Source organism: Carettochelys insculpta, chromosome 10, assembly GCF_033958435.1.
Source record: "Carettochelys insculpta isolate YL-2023 chromosome 10, ASM3395843v1, whole genome shotgun sequence".
In the NCBI taxonomy this organism is placed as follows: domain Eukaryota; kingdom Metazoa; phylum Chordata; order Testudines; family Carettochelyidae; genus Carettochelys; species Carettochelys insculpta.
In genome coordinates this window covers 18,160,732-18,182,114 of record NC_134146.1, presented here as the reverse complement: position 1 = coordinate 18,182,114, position 21,383 = coordinate 18,160,732, and the positions used below count along the sequence as shown (strand labels likewise).

General features: G+C 41.6%; 1 protein-coding gene across 2 annotated transcripts in view; it reads left to right on the top strand.

Annotated features, from left to right (window-relative positions):
- The window catches only part of DOCK10 (dedicator of cytokinesis 10), a 245,706-nt gene that overhangs the window by 98,322 nt on the left and 126,001 nt on the right, over window positions 1-21,383 (top strand). For both annotated transcript variants that reach the window (XM_075003810.1, XM_075003811.1), the window contains exons 4-7: window positions 9,375-9,457; window positions 20,215-20,287; window positions 20,573-20,701; window positions 20,980-21,114. In XM_075003810.1, the coding sequence (XP_074859911.1) occupies window positions 9,375-9,457; window positions 20,215-20,287; window positions 20,573-20,701; window positions 20,980-21,114 (420 nt within the window). The remainder of the gene's footprint in view (window positions 1-9,374; window positions 9,458-20,214; window positions 20,288-20,572; window positions 20,702-20,979; window positions 21,115-21,383) is intronic.

Below are 21,383 nucleotides of genomic sequence, written 5' to 3'. Positions count from 1 at the left end.
CCTCTGGAGCCAGGGTATTCTCTTCAGAAATGAAGATAAAAGATAAAGGTATAGATATTCTCTCCCCCATTCTACAGATAATTTCATCAGCATAGTATTAACAAATGAAGGGCCACAGGACAAATTTTTCTCCAGAGCTAGATATACGCTTGATGGTAATGGAATGCCTTATGAGCCTACACTTATCATCATCTTGTTGCTCTGAGTACATTTTTTTTCGATGGCAAAGGGATATCAAGAATGGTGTGTTCTCTGAAGGCTGGTGGGAGTCTGAAAAACTAAACTGGGTACCTAAATAAAGGAAGATCCCAGAAACTTTGTAAGCCAAAGAAAAATAAGGTCGTAAGTTTCATTTTTCTAAAGCACCCATAAAGGCACCCATTGTGGATCCCAGCTTTGTTGTATAAGTGTTTTCTTCCATATTCTGCAGTTATCTTTCCTCACAGCCTCAGCCACTGCTGTGTGCCAGGGGCTAAAACAGTCAAATAAACCCCTGCCATTTCATCTTCCCATATGACAGTACTACTGCTACTATTTCTACTTAAACCTTTGTACTCTGAGTGGAGCAAAGGTCATCTACAAGTGTCCTCCACTTCACTCTTGCTGACTCCAAGAGTACCCCAGTTGTTGTCCTTCAGTCTCATTAGATCTTCTCCACATTATCCGAGGTCTTCCTCTTTTGGGTTTTCCTTGCGGGTTCCATTTGAAAGGTTGCAAGACTATTCTGGATGATGGTTTTCTGAGAGTGTGGCCTAGTTTAGGCACCCCCACTTTCTTCTCTTGATTTGAATGTCAAGTGGTCCTTGTCCTGCCCTGTTCCAAAGCTCCTCATTTGTGAAGAAAGCCTTGCCATTCGATGTGAAGGATGTACCTCAGGTACTATGTCACCTTCATTTTCGTTCAGTGCTGGCAGAAATCTTAACTGAAACATACCCTATCCGAATTGCACACTATGGTGTGCAGCTAAGAGGGAAAGGAAACAATTTGAGAGTCACCATCAGTTTCTGCCTTTCAGCTTCTTTTACAGTCACAAAACCAATATTCTCTCTGTTATCTGTCACCTTGCTATATTTTGAGAGGAGTGTTTGTGTTGGAGTTGATCACTTGTATGATAAGGGACAGATTGTGGCTGATTCTGAAGGGTAGGTGGGTGAGGAAGGAAGATAATGCAGGTTTGTGAGGAAATAGATTGAGCTTCTCCAGCTGATGAGTCTTCGCAGTAGGTAACAACACTCCCAGCTCTTGTGCACCTTGGGTCTGATCCTTTGCTCATAGCAGCCAGTGAAAAGGCTCCCTGTACTTCAGGGGACCTTGGATAAGGACCTAGTGTCCAAGGAGATCTTTTGCCAGTCACACTGAACTTGCGAAAAACAGGAGCTCAGCTCTGGCCGCATCCATGTCTTACCAATGTGGATGAAGCACGTGTTGCACCTTCTAAATGCATGAAGTGGTGTCTGCTCTGCTGTTACTTCCCAGCATTCCCAGAGGCATGCAGCCTTCCTCTGCTCTAGGGTACTTATCCAGAGGCACTTAATGTCAATAGGAAAAGTTCTTCAATGGGCTTTGGGTCTGCCAGAATACTTGCAGCTCCTGCCAGCATTTCACCCCAGCACAGCTGTAACATTAAAAGCTATCGTAGTTTTTTCCAAGTGCAGTTTTTTGTCCGGTAGTTCCTTTACAAATCTGCGACAATGACTCATAAGGAAACAGAAAACTAAGTGTTAGTAGAACAAAGTGGTTGATACACCTTGCATGCGACATCTGCAGAATCTAACCAGCATATTGGAATAAATGAATTTTGGGTAAATTAAACCATAGAGTGTAAAAATGCCAGTGGATTACAAGTGCTACATCTCTTCCTAAAACCAACCTAAACGGCTCAGTTCGCCTTTGTCTAACACCTTGTGGAGTCATTTACACTGAATGTGCAGATGGCTGCCATGTCAGAATGGCAGCATTTTTCACTCCACGCAACTGTAACAATTTCTGCAAGGTACAAGGCAACAGAAGATAAAGCCTACTTGGTAGAGTTGTTGAGTTGGAATGGCTTTCTTCTTCCACCTCGGAAGTGGCTACTTTTTAACTGTGGTTATAATTATCCTTACAGTCCATACAAATATTCTTTAAGTTCTTTGGGATCCTTTCAGATGAAAGCAGTACAGGTTGAACCTCTCTAAGCTAGAGCTCTCTTGTCCAGCAACAGCTGTAATCTGGCATGATTTTAGTTAGCAGGATGACCACTTATCCTGGGGTTGGCCAAGTTTCCCATGGTCCCATGAAGTTTGTTTACAGGCACCAGTCCCAGCTCTCACTGTTGTGTGCTCTTATTTAGCTCTAATTTATGCCTAAATATCTTCTAAGAGCCCAGTAAGCAGTGGAAGTGTTGGTAATGTGAGACAATATTGACCTCTCTAGTCATGCAAATTCTCTTGTACGGCACTGTTCAGATCCAGAGGGTGACAGATGAGAGAGGTTCAACCTGCATATCAAAGGGAAGTACAGGCAAACCCCAGTTATGCAACCCCCGGTTAACCAGCACTTTGTTTTATCTGACACTGAGGTGTGTGATGAAATGGAATGTCTGATAACTGGGGGAACGGGGGCAGGGGGTGGATAATCTCCCCCAGCACAGTGCAATCGGAGCATGCCTGGGGCAGCCACCAGCCCCACAGGGGCCAGCAGCAGCTCCTCACTTAGGCTGGCTGGGGCTCCCCACCTGAGCTGTGGGTGGCTGCCCACCCAGGGAGCCGGCCAGGGGAGATGGCACCAAGGCAGCCCACCCTGGCCAGCTGGGGCGCCCTGCTCCAGGACCAGGTGGCAGCTCCCTGCCCTGGGGCTGGTGATAGGTCTCAGCAGCTCCACACCCTGGACCTGCTGGCAGCTCCATGCCCCAGGGCCAATTGTGGCTCCACACTCTGGGGCTGGCCTTCATGCTCCAGCTGCTGGGGCTGCATGCCCCAGGGCTGCCAGTGGCTGACCTCTGGGGAGATGGTTCCAGGAACTGATCCAGGACAGCTGGAGCTCTGTGTACCGGAGCTGGTGGCAACCTGGGCCCTAGGATCAGCTGGGGCTCTTCTCCCCAGGGTCGGCTGTGGCTCTCAGCTGGGTCTCAGCTCTCCAGGACTGGCAGGGTCTGTCCACCTGGGAATCCAGCCCGAGGGAGCTGCTCTGTGGCAGCTAGCATCCTGCAGGGAGCCAGCCCCGGGGAGCCAGCCACCCTCATTTCAGAAGGGGCCAATGTACCACCCAACCCCTTCTGGCCTCCCACTCTGTTACCTCCTGCTCCAACCCCACTTATCCCACATTTTTTTTGGTATCTGATGATTGCTCAGTCCCGATTATGTCAGTTAATTGGGGTTTTATTGTAATAATAATAATTATATCCTTAATATTGAAATTTCATTTAGTAGATTTATGTGGTTTATTTCAACATACTTAAAGGAGAAAGGTTCTGATGCGTGTTCCTTTTAGTGCCTTAATTTTGGCTTCCCAACTGCAAAAATGGTGCAATAGTAAGTTGGTCTTTGCTTTACTTTACGTTGTCTTTAGTTTACTTTGTAGGGAAGGGATTGCTCAGTGGTTTGAACAGTGGTCTCCAAAATCCAGCGTTGTGAATTCAACCCTTGTAGCGGCCGTTTAGGGGTTTGAGACAAATAGATTAAAGAAAATCTGTTTGCGATAATGATAGGTCCTACCATGAAGGCAGGGGACTGGACTCTGATCTCTCAAGGTCCCTTCTCCTTCTACAAGATAGGTATAGCTCCATATCAAAGGCATTCACCAAGGAAGATTTCTGTATTCATGATATTGTACGATGTTAACCTAGGGTTTGTAATGTTTTTCGTTATTAACCAAAGAGCTCTATTAAGCCTAGCATGAAAGAAATAACAGCTTTACAACTATTCTTCCTAATTATTGAAAGGGGCTCTAGGTCTGTGCAGTCAATTACTCTGACTTCTTTTGTCCACTTTGCATGGTGCACATTCATTCATTCGATTACAATTTGAGGTAAAAATAAAATACAAACTTCAGTTGGTAACTGCCACCATCTAAAATTAACCAAAGGCTTTATTATCCATCTTGCAGAAGATTTTTTAGATTAAAAAACTTATTTGTTGTCAGTGTTTTAAAGAAGTGGTGTTTCAGTGCATTAAGTATCAGAGAGAGAGCCGAGTTAGGCTGTATCTTCAGAAACAGCAAGAAGTCTTGTGGCACCTTATAGATGACCAGATGTTTTGGAGCATAAGCTTTCGTGGGCAAAGACCTGCTTCCTCAGATACATCTGACAAAGGGGGTCTTTGGCCATGAAAGCTTATGCTCCAAAATATCTGGTCCTCTATAAGGTGCCACAGGACATCAGTGCATTAAGGCTCTCTTAGAGCTTGCATTGGCATTACCTTGAGAAGTAACTGGTGAATTACCGACACATTTTAATCATTAGGGTTGGTAAAATCTAGGATTCTCAGTTACTGATTTTCATTTTATATATGAGCGATATGAAATTGGAACAGGTTTGAGAGTTGTAAACCAGAGGTCCTCCTGCAGCTTGTGCGCAACAGGGATGACATCATGGTTTTCATATGACTAAGAGGGATTAACACCAGAGTGCTGGCTAAATTGCCAACTAGACAATTCTAGTAAATTTTGCCTTCCAGAATTACTCTGTGGTTTCACTTAATAGTGATGTTCTTTTCTTCCTGCTTTAAAACTCTTAGGGTACGTCTTTGCTGTGGAGAAGATTGATGCTGCCCTGGTCAATCTTCCAGAGTTTGATTTAGCACTTTGGTAGGAACATACTAAAACAAACTCTGAGGGTTCCCCCATACTCCCTCAGGGGTGACCATGCAGAAGCTCTAACTAAAGTATGTTGATTCCAGATACATAATTAATGTAGCTGGAGTTGCGTATCTTAATTCAACCTCCCAGTTTAGTGCAGATCTGGCCTTAGTGTTGTCTTTCAATGTTTAATAACTGATTGTTCCACCTCAGGGGCAGCAAAATTTAAGTTGTGGATGAAGTGGCATAATCCATTATGTAGTTCATATGTATGTAAAGTGCTTTAAGATTCAAACACTGCTATACCATTCCATGTTATAATTATTATAAAATGATTGATTGTATATGTGCCTTCTCAAAGCTTGCAGAGATCTTAAAGATAATACAAACTGTGACAGAAGGGGGAACTCTGGCCATTTTGAAGGGGTTTCCAGGTATTCGCTTCACCTCTGCTTCTTTTATTTCATTTTTTTTTCAAAGTGCTAATTTGCATTGCAGATCGAACCCATAACATGGCTGCCCTGTGAAGTGCTCCTTTCGCTGTGGCAGCCATCACACTGTCACCGTGGGCCAAACATGTTGCTGAGCTTTTGCAGGATGATCTCTGTAGAGGAAAGTCTGGCCAGGGGGGTGGGAAAGGAAATTTTAAAAAGTGTCAGTGCCTGCAGGGTTCACAGCAGGTGGACTGAACAAGAGAACTGATGCAAATGATGAGTTCCAAGCCTTCCCTGTCCTGTCCCACAGGTAAACTCCTCCATACCCTGCAAGGGATAAAAATCCCACTGGAATAACTCTCCATCAGGGTTAGGAGACATCTGAATCTTGCCCAAGTTTAGCCCCAGACTTCTGATTATTAGGGCTTATGTGTTTCCATCCATAGTTCAATAGTTTCCCATAGAAGATGTGGATGAAATCAGTACAAATATTTCAGTTTTGTTTCAGAATTTTCTGGTGGAAAAATGTTTGGTTAGAAAATGTTCAACCCACTCTAGCTTGTAACAGACTGCAGTTCCTAAACACCACAGGCTAGTTAGAGGTAAGGAACAGCTATTCCTTTAAATTTACTTGCCTGTGATTTCTCTGAATGTTACTTTTTGTTCCTTTAAGTTTTAATTTTGATTAGTCTCTTCTGTAAGAAGCACAATAAACCTTTATTTTTATGAACTTAAAAACACTGTGGCCTACTCTCTGTATTATTCATGACTATTATAAAACACATCAACAAAGAGCTTATAATGTTAACAAATAAAGTTCTATGTTGAGTCCGTTGAACATGAATTGATGGCATTTTTAAATATTCTAATTTACTAGTGAAAGTAGGGCATGAAAAATCAGTCCTTTCTTTCAATGAATCAGGTTCTTTTTGTGTCTCAAATAGAGAGTGTAGAATGTGTGAATTAGTAGATCTGCACTCCTTCTGATCCAATTCACTGAATTATTTTTTTCATTGGCTCATGTAACACGATGTATACATTGCTCCTATGCAAATATTTACTTTCTGTGTCCCAGATGGTCATCAACCTGATTTAACTAAAACTTAAACCACAAAAATACAAAGGTGAGATTGTTTCTGTCCACCTGCATATCTGCAGAAAGGGTTCAATTTTGCTGTCATTGGAGTCCATGGAAAAAATCCCATTCACATAAGTGTGCCACATTTAGATTTGGGCTGTGAACCTTCAAGGAGGTGGGTACCCATCGCTACCATTTAGTCAATAATCGCATTAGTCTGTCTGTTATATTTTAAACTATAATTTATTATTTTATCAACCTTTACAGTCTGGTTGAATTTTGTTCCAAGTTTTCACGCAGCATCATTGAAGTTGGTGGGCTGTCAATCAGAGCAGAATTTCACCATGTGCATTCAGAATGAACCTATTACTTAGCGAGTGAGATGCCATATACGTTAATGTGCTACCTTCAGTGTGTATGTAGGATGGAACAGCTTATGAATTTGCTAATATTTCCATGGAATTTTGTTCTATATATTGTAAAATCAAAAAGAGATTGGGGAAAAAAAGGTAATTCAAAGTTATTCTGACCCTGGCTCGTGGGCTGTTTATTGTTGTTTGTGGCCACATCTGCTAAGAAGCTTTATCAAGGATTTGAATGGGAGTAGCATTAGGTCAATGCTGAGCTCTTCTGAAAATACCACCCATGTTTTGGAAGACCATCAGACCTCACTCCAGCAGGCTGATAGTATTGTCCATTTTAATACCCAAATCCTGACTTTCCCTCCTTCCTGTCCATGAATACGGAGTTCTCTGTACTTAGGAACACCACCATAAAGTGAGGACAGACTGTGAAAAGGCAGGCAGGAACATTCATTGGAATGGGGTTAGCCTTACAACCCATTCTGTCCTTCTGTCTTTTTAGTCCATTTTCTCCTAATTTCATTCTGTTGGCTTTTACTCTTGCATTCTCAGTTCTCTGTCCCTGAGCCAACTTTGGTCTCCCTCTTAGTCTGTTCTCTCGCATCTCATCCGTCACTTTTCCCTAAGATCCATTCTCCTCCCTCACCCCACTCTAAAATGTCCTTCTACCTGATCCGTCTCCTTCCTGTGATTCCCTTTCATCTCCCTGCCCCATATGTCTCCTTCCCCCAGCTGTCAGTGGCTGCAGTTGAGGATGTGAGTCTAGCTTCCCTTTTCTCTTCTCCCCATGTTTTCTCTTATCCCACCTCAGAGGACCACTGCTGCTGCTCTTGAAGGCCGTGCACAGAGGGCAAGGCCCAAGTCGCATTATGTCAGCTGCTTGTCTCACTGTCCCCAGAATCTAGTAGTGCAGTGGGCAGATTATGTTAGTCTTCTTAAATTCTTGGAGAGCACTTAGATACTATAATGGTGGGGGTCCTAAACTATCAGTATCCCCACTATAAATAGGTTTGGCTCTCCTTCCTGCCCACAAAAGAGAGGGCTGTTAGTACAAGACTTTTCAAGCCCTGAGTGCCAACGCTAGATGGCTAATCCTGCAGACACTACTACTTAATATTGTGCATGTGAATCGTCCCCTTGAGTTTGACAGACAGATCAGAATAAGGATAACAGAATGATAACCAGGTAACCAGACTTAATTAGAAAGTTCAGTGGGAAAGATCCTTTGCAGGATCAGTCCCTTAGTTATGATTCAGCATTTTTTTCCTATCATTAAAAGACATAAATGCCATAACTGTTTTAGCTGCAGATACGAATAACTATACAAGAGGAAGAATGGTCTTGTGGCCGAGGAACCAGTGGCGTGGGTCCATAGCCATACCACTTAACTCTAATAAATTGACTAAGGTACCTAGCATGCTCATGATGACCAAATAACGGAGTGATTTTAAACATAACTATGCAATTATTAATCTGTACAGTGTGATTGATAACCACATTTTTGAGAAATCTAAGGTAAAGCCTGCTCTGTTCTCCTTGTTGCAACTTTATAGGCTACATATAAACATACACATTTCTTGTTCCTCTCCACAAATATCCTCTAGCTTGACAATTTGAATCTTTATTAAAATAAGTCACATGATAGTAGATCATAAATTAAATATGATTCAGTAATGTTATATTGTTGCAACTAAGGACATAATGCCATATTTACCTCGTTAATAATTTTCTATAAAAATTATCAATACAAAAAGTTCTATTCAACTCAGCACAGAATAGACCTCAAATACAACTTTCATTCAGCTTTTGGACACTACATTTCAAGAGAGACACAAACATTTTAAAGCTTCCCATCCCTTGGTGTTCATACCTCCAGATCAACTGCTGGTAGTAAGCCTCACCCTTGCTGACTGAGCTAACCTTGTTATCCCCACCCTTGCTCTGGCTTATTTATACCTGGTCCTGCAGATTTCCAAGACCAGCATCTGATGAAGTGAGTCTGTGCTCACAAAAGCTCATGCTCAAAACTTTTCTGTTAGTCTATAAGGTGCCACAGGACCCTTTGTTGCTGTAAACATTTTAAAGAGAGTTCAGAAGAGAGCTACAGAACTGCCAAAAGGTTTGAAAAATAAGAACTATGAAGGCCAGTTAAGAGAACTGAAGAAATTCAGCATGTAGAAAATATGACTGGGGTGAGACATAACTGTCCAGAAATACATTACAAGATATTATAAAGAAGATAAGCATCAGGCCTTGAGGACAGAACAAGAAGTAATGGGCCTAATCACCAATAGAGAGAATTTATATGAAGTAGTAGGATAATTCTAATTACTGTGGAAGTTAAATAATGAAGCAAGGTGCAAAGGAAGATATAAAATGTGTATCAGTGGAGATATTCAGGGCCCCAAAGGTGCCAGTCTATCAAGGGGGTATAGTAATAATTTAATAAATCCTTCCATGAAGCAAAAAGATGAAGTCAATAATCTACTTTTGGTTGGTTCCAAAAGTCACTTTAAAAATGTCTCCTTTTGTTTAAATGGCAGATAGTGCTTTAAAACTCTAAGACAGATGAAGATAATTTTTCTTTAAAAATAGCACTGCCAAGCAACGAAACAAGAGAAAATGTGCTTTAGAAAGAAAGGCTGATAGAGTTGTTTTTCTATCTTATAGCCTTTCCTGAGTGTGAATAAATTGAAATAATCTGTTCCTTTCCTTCCTTTTTAGGCTTGTAAATATTACAGTTCTCAATGGCACGTCGTGAACTACAAATATGAAAAGTATTCGGGAGATTTTCGACATTTACCACAGTAAGAACTTCACAAGTTCTGCATTTTCTTCTCCCAGTCTGGCACTGTTTCCCCAACTCTTTTAATTTCCCTATTTCCCCCCTGCCTGTCTGTCCTCCATGTTTGTTTTACCATAAACACACTAAGCCACCATTTTTAAAAGAAGGGGAGGTCCAAGCATCCAGGATTAAAATGGTCAAGGCTCTGCAACACCTTCACTTATATCTGCTGAACACTTTTAATTTACCTCGGATCTTGGTCCATCCCAGGCTTTCCAGCACGTTGGGCTACCCACTTTCTCCATGCTTGCTTATCAGGTGTCATGTGACCTAAGTCCTCTCATTTCAAGTTCAGTTTTTCTTTCGTTGCTAGTCATATGCTTTCAAGTCATCCTAGATTTACCCCTCTTTCTTGTTGGATTTTTAATGTAAATTCAAATTAAAAGACTATTTTTGTATTATTATTTGTATCTGTAATATACAGATTAGTACAGACGAGCCTGGCTTTTTTACTCTTATTAGAAAGTGTAAATGTCATAACTATTTTATCTGGGTTTATTCTCCTGTCAATTATTGTGGTGTCAAACTGGAGTTACTCCACTGATTAGATGGTTACTCTTGATTTACACCAAAGTAAATGTGCTCAGGATCTGGCCCATTATGGTAATACAAGGTGGTATGTGCACACTCACAAACACTTTTTATGCTTTAAGTGGGTCTTCAACTTTTTCAATATTTAATCATTGTGTGAATAATGAACTGTTCCATGGGATGTAGGTTACAATATAAATTCATGATATGGCTTAGTCATGGTTTCATTATAGCCATCTTCATAAAACAAACTGCTATTTCACAGCTATTGGGCATGACTCTTTTCTCATGTGCACTGACAACAATCAGGAGTCATTTTGTTGAAGTCAGTGGAGTAAAAGCGTGTGAACCTGGTGGAAATTAGTAGATAATCATATTCCTTGGTGTCAGGAAGAAGAAATGAGAGTCTTTGAGCCAAATTCTTCATCTTCTAGGTATAATACATGTGCCATTTTTCCTAATTCTACATTTTCCCAACAAGGAGTGTATTCTTTAAAGTAGGAATCAATGTAGTGAGCAGCAAATTAAGTTAAATTACTGAACACTGAAATGAACATTAACTCCATCTTTCACAGAATTTTGAGGCATTAAAATTGTGATTCTGCATTCTTGTGAAAAAGATTGTAACAACAGCAAGAACTAGTAAACTACAGGAATCGATTATCAGTAGGCTGATTGTCTTAAGTATGAGAGATGGTATAAGCTGAATCCATTCTTGTAGCGGTTTTAAGATTAACTCGTACAGTCTTCTTCAGGGGCTCTGCACACAGGCCATGTATGATAAGCCTTTCTTTGTATCCATAATTCCTCTCTTGTTTTATGAATCTTACTGTGAACAGAGAGTGTGTTAATCCTCGAGGCAAAGGAAAATAATGACACTAATTAGAGTTCGTAGAGGCAGTTGTGTTTACGTAACTTTTTACTCCTCAGCACAGCTTGTATTTTAAAATGATGATCTCTGTGCTCAGGAGAGGAAATTGAAAATGCAGCATTTTTCAGTCCAAGTTTGGAAGCACTGTCCCTCTTATGAAATATGCAACAAGCTGAAACTGATTCTCAAATGGAGTTTGCAATATTCTGCATGTAAGTAATTTGCAGTCAGTATATACACTGTCTTCCATGGAGGTTATGTTAGTCTATTTACACTGCTTTCAGCAGTTCTCTCTTTTTCACATCCTCCTGGAATATATTGAGCTCTTCTTGTTTTGTTTCCATATAACGGGTTATTGTCAAAAACAGAATATTTTGCTTATATCACAGAGCATAATGACTGACAGAGCTTTCAGGGCAGTCTCTTGAATCTCTAAAGAAAATTTGCATCAGGTCTGTCCAGACATTGCCCAACTGATAGCTGCACTGGTCTTTGTACAAGGGAGTGAAACTGATTTGCCCTAAATAAGTCCAATTGCAGACCACCTTTTATCCATCCACCAACCCACCCACTCACCCACCCATCCACATGCAGAGGTACAGCTCACAATACACCCTGCCAGCTATTACTCCAGCTTGGTCTGAACTACAACTGCTTATATCATGATGCAGCATCACATACTGTGACCCTTGTAGCCTGCCGCTGTATGTTACAAATAAGGATGACCTCAAGTCATGCCGAGCGTTTCACATAAATTAGAGGATTTTGCATAGAGCTCTCATCACACGGCATGGAGCATTTCCACTGTGATATCTACAAAGGAATCCTGTCTGAAACATTAGTTCTCTAAGATTTAATGCCAGAAGAGCACACTGTGATCATGTAGTCAGAACTCCCATACATTGCGAGCCACAGAAATTTGCCCACACTCTCTTGTAATAAACCCATAACCTCTGCTTGAATTATTCATGTCCTCAAGTAATGATTTAAAGATTTCAAATTACACAGAATCAACCATTTACTCTGGTTTAAACCTAAAAGTGACCTATGGCACATGCTGCAGAGGAAGACCCATGGGTGAGATGCCTGAGAAAGAATTCTCTGTGGTAACTCAGAGCCATCCCTGTTGAGTTCCCACCTTCAGCCACTGGGAGATATTTATTGCTAGCAGAGGCAGCTGGGCCACATCCCATTGGTAGGCATCTCATCATACCACTATCTCCCTAAACAGATCGAGTTCAGTCTCGAAGCCTGTTGGGTTTTTTGTCCCCATTGTTTCCCTTGGAAGGCTGTTCCAGAACTTCACTTCTCAGGTGATTAACAACTTCCATCCAATTTCAAGCCAAACTTGTCGATGGCCAGTTTGTCAATTTGGTCTTGTGTCCACACTGGCCCTTAACTGAAATAACTTCTCTTTCTCACTGGTATTTATCCCTCTGATGTATTTATAGAGAGCAACCATATCTTCCTTCAGTCTTCTTTTAGTTAGGCTATACACACCAAGCTCTTTATGTATCTTCTCTTCACATTGGTTTTCCATTCCTTGTATCCCTAGTAGCTCTTTTGTCCTAGTAATCTTTCCCTTCACCTGTTCCAGTTTGACTCCAGCAGCCTTAAACATGGGAGATGAGAATTACACACAGTGATCCAAATGAGGTTTCACCAGTGCCTTGTATAATTACTTCTGGAGAAATTCTGCACCACTGCATGCACACAGAATTCATGACCTCAGCAGATTCCTTTGCTTCCCCTCAGAAAAATTACTTCTGATGGAGAAACAAAGACGCCACAAGGGTGGTCTTGAACCTTTCCCCAGTAGCTCCCCCACATCCCCAGCTTCAGGAAGCTCCATATCCTCCCTCTCTTCATGCCCCCATTGCTCGTCAGCCACAAGGGGAATTACAGTACAGGGAGCTGCTCCCCTATCTGACTGACCCCCAGCACTCAGATCCCTCTATGAGTTTCACCCTACTGCGCCCAGAACCCCCACCCCACTGAGCCTCTCTCCCTACAGCTAGAGTCCCCCTGAATCCAGCCCCCACTGCTGTGCCTGACTTACCCTCACCCTCACCATCCACACCACTCCTCTGGTGAGCCCCCTGCACGCAAATCCCCCCATGAGCCTCTTGCCATTGTATCTGCGACAAGCTTCCCTGTAAGCAGAGCCCCTACCCACTGAGTTCCACCCAGCTCCACCTTTACACCACTAAGTCCACTTCCCCAGCATGACACTTCCTGCTTCTAAGCTCCATACACCCAGACGCCCCTTGCTGGTCCCCAACAACCTTCACCTTGACTTCTTGCAGAGTTCAGTTTGTCCCACACAGGACCCCTCAGTGAGCACCCGTGTATCCCTGTCCTGCTCACACCCAAACTTCCCAACAAGCCACCTGCACTGAGATAGCCCCATGTAGAATCTGCTCATCCCTAACCTGCTGAAGTCATTAATAGATATGTTAAATCAGAACGATCCCAAGACCAGTCCCAGAGGAACATCGCTAGTAACTTCGTCAAGCCTGAAAGTTTCTCTCTCAGTATTACCTGTTGCAGTGTCCCTCTTTTCCAGTTCCTTAGCCTGCTTTCATTTCTCCCGTTAATCCCCCTCTTCTCCAATCTAACTAATAATTTTCAGAATGAAACTGTACCAAATGCCTTTCTGAAATCCATGTAGCCTAAGTCCTTTGTCTAAAAAAAAACCAAAGAAAGAGAGAGGCCTGGCTCAATCTACCTTCAGTACATTCTTTTGCTGTATTTTATCACAATATCCATTCACCTTTATGCCCTTAACTACTTTGTCATTCAAAACTGGTCCCAAGATCTTGAAGACAACTGAGATCAAAATAATAGGCCTGTAGTAGGGGATCAACTTTTCCCTTTTTATGAAAAAATAAGAACTGTATTAGCAATTCTCTGGTCATATGGGTATGACCCCAAATAAAATCTTTGCTCTTGGGTTTGCAATTTCCTGTGCCATTTCCTTTAATATTCTTGGGTGGAGATTATTCAGGCCCCTCCTGTTTGAGATTGGCTTTCATCTCAGATGTGTTAATTTTTACTTCTTCAGGTCCATTAGCTACTCTCCTACTACTCCTAAACCTCTCAGTACCCTTATTAATAAGTGAGACAAAGTTTTTTTTTTTTTTTGGTGTTGCACCATGCCTAGATTATCTTTAATTTCCATCTCTTCCTCAGTGTTTAATGATACCACTTCTTAGTTTGTATGGCTACAGAGAGTATGCTTATCAAGTTTGCAGATTATACCATACTGGGAGGGGTTACAAGTGCTTTGGAGGATAGGGTTACAATTCAGAATGGTCTGAACAAACTGGAGAGATGGTCTGACGAAAATAGGATGAGCTTCAATAAAGACAAATGCAAAGTACTCCACTTAGTGAGGAACAATCAGTTTCATACATATGAAGTGGGAAGTGACTCCCTAGGAAGGAGTACTGCAGAAAGGGATCTAGGAGTTATAGTGGACCACAAGCTGAGTTTGAGTCAACAGCATGACACTGTTACAAAAAAAGCAAACGTGACTTTGGGATGAATTAAGAGGGGTGTTGTGAGCAAGACAGGAGAAGTAATTTTTCTGCTCTACTCTGTGATATTAATTATCAAATGGAGTACTGTGTCCAGTTCCAGGCACTACATATAAGAAAGATATGGAGAAATTGGAGAGGATCCACAGAAGAGCAACTAAAATGATTAAAGGTCTAAAAAAATTGACCTGTGAGAGAAGACTAAAGAATTTGGTTTGATTAGTTTGGCAAAGAGAAGGCTAAGACAGACAGGACAGTAGCTTTCAGGTATCTAAAATGGTGTTACAAGGAGGAGGGAGAAAAATTATTCTCCTTGGCTTCTGACGGTTGAACAAGAAGCAGTGGTCGTAAACTGCAGCAAGGGAGGTTTTGGTTAGACGTTAGGAAAAATTTCCTAATTGTCAGGATGGTTAGGTACTAGAATAAATTGGCTAGGGTGGTCGTAGAATCTCCATCATTGCAGATATTTAAGAACAGGTTGGGTAAATATCTGTCAGCAATGATATAGATGGTGCTTAGCCCACCATAGCTGCGTCTACACGTGCACGCTACTTCGAAGTAGCGGCACCAACTTCGAAATTGCGCCCGTCGTGTCTACATGCGTCGGGCGCTATTTCAAAGTTAACTTCAACGTTAGGCGGCGAGACGTCGAAGTCGCTAACCTCATGAGGAGATAGGAATAGCGCCCTACTTCGACGTTCAACGTCGAAGTAGGGACCGTGTAGACGATCCGCATCCCGCAACGTCGAAATTGCTGGGTCCTCCATGGCGGCCATCAGCTGGGGGGTTGAGAGATGCTCTCTCTCCAGCCCCTGCGGGGCTCTATGGTCACCGTGGGCAGCAGCCCTTAGCCCAGGGCTTCTGGCTGCTTCTGCGGCAGCTGGGGATCTATGCTGCAGGCACAGGGTCTGCAACCAGTTGTCAGCTCTGTGTATCTTGTGTTGTTTAGTGCCACTGTGTCTGGGAGGGGCCCTTTAAGGGAGCGGCTTGCTGTTGAGTCCGCCCTGTGACCCTGTCTGCAGCTGTGCCTGGCATCCCTATTTCGACGTGTGCTACTTTGACGTGTAGACGTTCCCTCGCTGCGCCTATTTCGATGTTGGGCTGAGCAACGTCGAAGTTGAACATCGACGTTGCTGGCCCTGGAGGACGTGTAGACGTTATTCATCGAAATAGACTATTTCGATGTCGGCTGCACGTGTAGACGTAGCCCATGAGGGCAGGGGACTGGACTTGATGACCTGTTGAGGTCTCTTCCAGTTCTACTGCCCTATAATAACTCAAATCAAACGTTGTCTCTTACACTTTTGCCTGCCTTTGGATTGTTTTGAGGCTACAGGCCTTGTGCCTTGTGCGGTGGGGCTGGGGCTTCACTTCAGTGGGCCTGGGTGGCACTGGCACCAGAGGCAGAACCACCAGCTCCACACTGCTGCACCTTGTCAGCTCACTGCATTGCTTGGGAGAGGAATGTGGGGCTTTTGGGAAGCAGCAGAGTAGGGGTGGGGTGGGAGCAGGGGCCGGAAGAGGTGGGGTGGGCAAACAGAGGCACGTACTTGGATGTAGGGGTATTGTGGGTGTGAAGCAAGGGCAAAGCAGGTTCAGGAAGAGGTGGAGCAAGGCAAGTTCTGTGGAAAGGGAGTGGGTTGTCTCATGTCCCACACCTCCTCGGGTTGGCCCTGCCCCTATGACCAGTTCTCCCATGAGGCCCTCACTTACCTCAGAGGAGTTTGTCATTTCACACATTCATGCACCATACAGATTGATAGCTGCATGGGAAGCACTTTTCGACGGGCTGAAAACTTCCCTGTTCTAAAAATAGCACTTTCTACTGGGAAGTAGTTGTAATTATGGTTGTATATTGCCTGAAGTATACCCTTGGGGGCCCAATTCCTCCCTCTCAAAGCTCCAGGTAATTCAGTATGTTACACCAGGGATAGTCCCCGGTGTGTTGTACTGAAGAGTACTGCACGGGATCTTTTCAGGGGGAGAAGGCAGAACACCACATTTATTGGTAATACACGTATAGCAATCAACACTCATTGTATGCGTATGATATATTACATTCACACATAACACACACACAAACACACCTGTCTTGTTGCTGTTATCAGTAGTTGCTCCTCCTAACTGCACTGACCAGATGAGTTAGATTCGGGAGGGGTGGAGCCAGGCTCCTGCCGATCTGGATCAATGCTTCAGTGCTGACAAGACAAACCCGGGGTCCCTGTGCAAGATTACTTCCATTTACGGTGACCTTTCTCTCATGCATGTTGACACCAGTTAGTCATCTCATGCATATGCATAATCTGGAAGGGCAATCTTATGAATATGCATTTAGACATCTGCATCATCGTCTTCTGGGTGGTACTTCCAGAAGCAGTCACTTGCTGGTGTTGGCCAAGGTGTCCGTATGTCCGATCTTCTTTCAATGGGCCCACTTCACAGGTTCCATTTTTCTTCTCATTGGCCTTAGGTCTAGCTTCTATCCCTTCTCCAACCCTTGCAATACCTGAAGGTGCCCATCTTCCATGCCTTATCCATTCACATCTCATTCACTCAACAGGGCAATCAATTAAGCAATCCAAAAATAAACGGTACAAAGAGGTTTTCTTTACCTTACCTACTGCTAGGAACTATTCTACAAAATAAAGCATTTCTATGTAAAAATACTTAATACAAAGGTTCTACTTTCTATATGAAAAGATAGAAAATTCCTTTGTGAACAGACAATACAAAGTTTCTACCTTATAAATTAAAAGAATACTAAATTTCTATATAACAAGGCTTAGTATAATGATACATAAAATAACTTGATACAATATTTAAAAACTCCAGTGAGAAAATTGTTAAAACAAAGATGTATTTACCGGAGTGTGAGATGACTTTATGCAAAACAGTAATTTACCTCTGGATATGTTGCTTCTTTGAGGTTTTCTGCAGACCATTCCATGAGCTACACTCAATGGTGCTTTGATGTCCATTCACTCACTGTCTTTTTTGACACATCTATGTGTTTTCTGCTCTCTTTTGCTTTTTGCTTAGTGAGTATGGAGGAAACATGTTACCGACTTTCAGCTCATTAATAGGGTTCTCTTCTTCATTTGCTGTTAACTCCGCATATTTCATGTTTAGCAATTCAGACATAATTACTCGAGGTTCTTCATCTTTATATGGCTATTTAGTTGGAGTTTATGGAGTTTGTGCAAGAGAGAAGAGACAAGGTCGCTCCCTGACACATGAGGTTCTTTCTGCTGGTCCTGAAGAGTTAACTAAAGAGGTTTCACGTAAAGATAGGATGAATGACTTCTGCTGATGAATGTGATACAACCAGCATTGATTGGATGGACATTCAGGACTAGCCATTGAGGGAGCATCTAGGGGACTTCTGTTTAGCTCAGCAAGGATTAGTCTGCAGTTGCTATGGGAGTACACCATGGATCAGCAAGTGCTTTAAAAGTGTTCAGCATATGCTATGTTTTGCCAGCTGGTGCAGAAGGGAGCAGGGCTTCAACTTTCCTGAGTTAGATGGTACTATCTTGGCATCCCTTGGATTCACTCAGGATGGGCCTGTGTAGGCCATAGCATTCATAATGCCTCCTGAAGAGTTGGAAGAAGCTCAGTCGTGGCAGTAGTTAATACAGCTCCGCACACTTCCTGAGAAACAGGGAAAGGGCTACTCACGCATGCTTTGGGGGAGGGGTCTTGGCACGAGGTGGGCTTAGGCCCACCTGCTTCCCAGCACCCAGATAGTCACACACGCCTTGCCTAACTAGGCTTGCCCACTTAGCTATTGGACTGCAGGAATTGGGCAGAAGCTTAAGAATATTATCTAAAGATGTAACAAAACAGGAATTCTGTTGATCTCTCAGATCTTTCTCAAAAACAAAAAGATCAAATAACTGTTACTTGGTTCGATAAGTAAATAACTGATTTTGTTAATACTGTACATTGTATTCTAAAGTGAAAATGTATTAGCTAGAACCAATATGTCTGAATCTTGCTAGCCATTTGCATTTCCAAAAGCTCTTTAGTCTGTTTGGGTATCCATATTTCTGCAAGAACATTTAAAGGTAAATTTTCAGCACTAAACAGCAGATAAATGCAGATCTCCTGTGAGCAAGGAAGGGAGCAGTTTGATAAGGTACTGAGAGTATTTATTAAAAGTGACTTGCAAAGCATTTGAAAAAAAATAGACTTCTGCTTTCCCTCTCCCCGCACCCAGTTTTATAATGTACTAAAGCTTTAAAACTTTGTTTATTTTGTTAGAGCATGATTGTTGTGCTAGAAGTATTTAGAATCTTTAATCTGGTCTTCTCTGATTATAGCAGATAAACTCCAGAAGGTCTGTGGGGTATTTATTCAGAATATGAACCCCTTAGGTGACAGGTTTGGAATCTTTAACTTATATTGCAAAGAAAAAAAAATGAAACCAAAGAGTTTTAAACAGCCTGGTTAAATAACACTCTTACTTTCTCCATTGCTCCACTTTCACTCTCTTAGCTATTGTAATGTTGCCACTTCATTTATAAGAAGCTGTTACAGTTAAAACAGGAACTGGTTTGCTGATGTTTAAAACAAGAAGTAAATTGTTTGTTTGTTTTTTCTGAACCCTTTCCAAAAAGAATCCAAAAAAAGACCAAAGCCCCCTTCTTTTATTATCCTTCACAGACCACCCTTTGAAACTGCACTGCAGTTACTGCAAAAAGAATTTGACATTATGTGAGCTAGGGATATCAGATATATATTTGGGGTAAAGTTAGCCCAGGATGAGGTTCTTTAGGGAAGGAAATAATTAATGAGTATGTTATTTGTGAATTTTTACTTGTTTGTTTCCTTAGTAGTTTGATTATTGTTGACTTGCTGTTTGTTTTTAAAATCTTTTTCAAATTGCTTAGTATGTTGTGGGTTTTTTAAATTGCTGTGTATTACTGTGGATTCTGTAAATATATTTTTCTTTATACTAATTATGGGGCTTGGTGACCAGTTACGATGACCAGTTTCAAACTTTGCCACTTAATATTCAAAGTGGTTTTCAAAGTGATGACCTTGGACAAAATAGAACCATTTGAATATATCCATTTGATGGCAACAAACATTTAAATTAGTTTTGTTTTCTATTAAAAACATCCATCAAATTATATTGTGTGGCTGTCTGACTGGGACGTAGGGCTTGATCCTGAATGGTGCTAAGTGAGCCAGCTGTCAGTTGGACTACTAAGGTGCATAGAGTGCTGTGCGCACTTATATGTTTAGTATGACCAGGACCAGATTGCTTAATTATTTTGTGGCACTCATCAATAAGTCTTAATGTCTGAGAACCTTCAACCTTGTGAAAGTAAATATGTGAACCATCAGTGTGGCAGTATCATATTGTTCGGTGGGAATTGTAATGAGACTAGATACGCTAAAAATCAAATACTGAATTTTTCAGAGGAAAGAAGATAACTGTTTTCACAAAAATGGTAGTGAAGCAATTGATCCCCTCTTTCCCTCAGTACCAGCTGTCATGTTTCTTTTTGTCAGGGAAGTGATCCAAAATCTTTGATAATTTGGGATTTCTGATTGTTCTTTCCGGTTATAAAGACCAGAGGGATTCCAAGTAGGGATTAAAAGTGCTGCACTTTCAAAAGGCATTTCTTACAGAAGCTCACAGCAGTCCCGTATTAGATATATTTCAACGTGTCCCAGCAGGTTAGCATCTGCAAAATAGCAGCCACATTAAAAAGAATACTCTCTTCCATTTATGAAGCTGAAAATTAATAAGCATTTTTCTTGCCCTAGAAATGATTATAGACTTGAGAAATTGCCTTCACATTCCTTTGAAATTGATCATGAAGATGTTGATAAAGATGAAGTAAGTATACTGATTCCCCCCCCACACACTGCTAAGTTATTTATTCATTAAACATCAAATAAGTAATGATAACAGAATCTCATTATCATCTATGGAATGTTTCATGTATTAGCTAATTCTAGATGTAATGAAAAAGCTTTGTCTCTAACATTATCGTGTGCCCAGTGGAAGAATTGATAAAGTAGTTTTGAATAGTATGTGAAGATTGTATTTTTAAGAGGAAGCAGATATTCAGATGCATTGTTTCCTGTTGTCAATATAACATTTATGATGCCTTTTGTATAGGATACCACATCCCACTCGTCTTCAAAAGGCGGCGGTGGTGGTGGAGGATTTGGAACAGGTGTTTTCAAGTTTGGCTGGCTTTTTAAAGGGAATTTCAACAGTACTGTAAACAATAGCATTACTGTTCGGGTAAGGGAACATCTTGTTCTTCTTTGTTCTGCTTGGCTTTAATCTCCCAAAGTTCCCCCTCCCGCTAACACCAGCAGGGGTGCTAATGTTTTCAACTGTCATTTAGCTCTTTTCATTTCAAATTAGGTTTCTTAAAATGGTACTAACTGATTGGAAAGTGGACGTGACTATCATCTGCAGAAATGCAGTTAGCCATGGGGTATGATTTAAACTGTTTGAATAAAATGTCTATGAAAACAATTCATAGCACAGCAATTGTGGTTTTGTTTTCACTGCAGTCCTTCAAAAAGCGCTACTTCCAGCTGACGCAGTTGTCAGATAACTCATACATTATGAATTTTTACAAAGACGAGAAGATATCAAAGGAACCAAAGGGGTGTATATTTTTGGATTCCTGTACGGGAGTTGTGCAGGTTAGATACATTTCATTTCTTTCTATTATCTGGGAAAGCCATTGTGGGTCCAGTCCTCAGCTTACGTTAATGGTTGTAAACTCTGTTGTCTTTTGTGAAAAGCTCTGCTGAATCTGGCTTTATGTTCTTAATTACACATTCTATTTAAGGGTTCTGAATGTTAAAAAAAAAAAAAAAAGGGGGCAGATAAGAATTATGCAGGTCAAATACGAGACTGTATGTGTAAGTTTGATACTGGCCTCACTTGCATTGATCAACTCATTCATCAA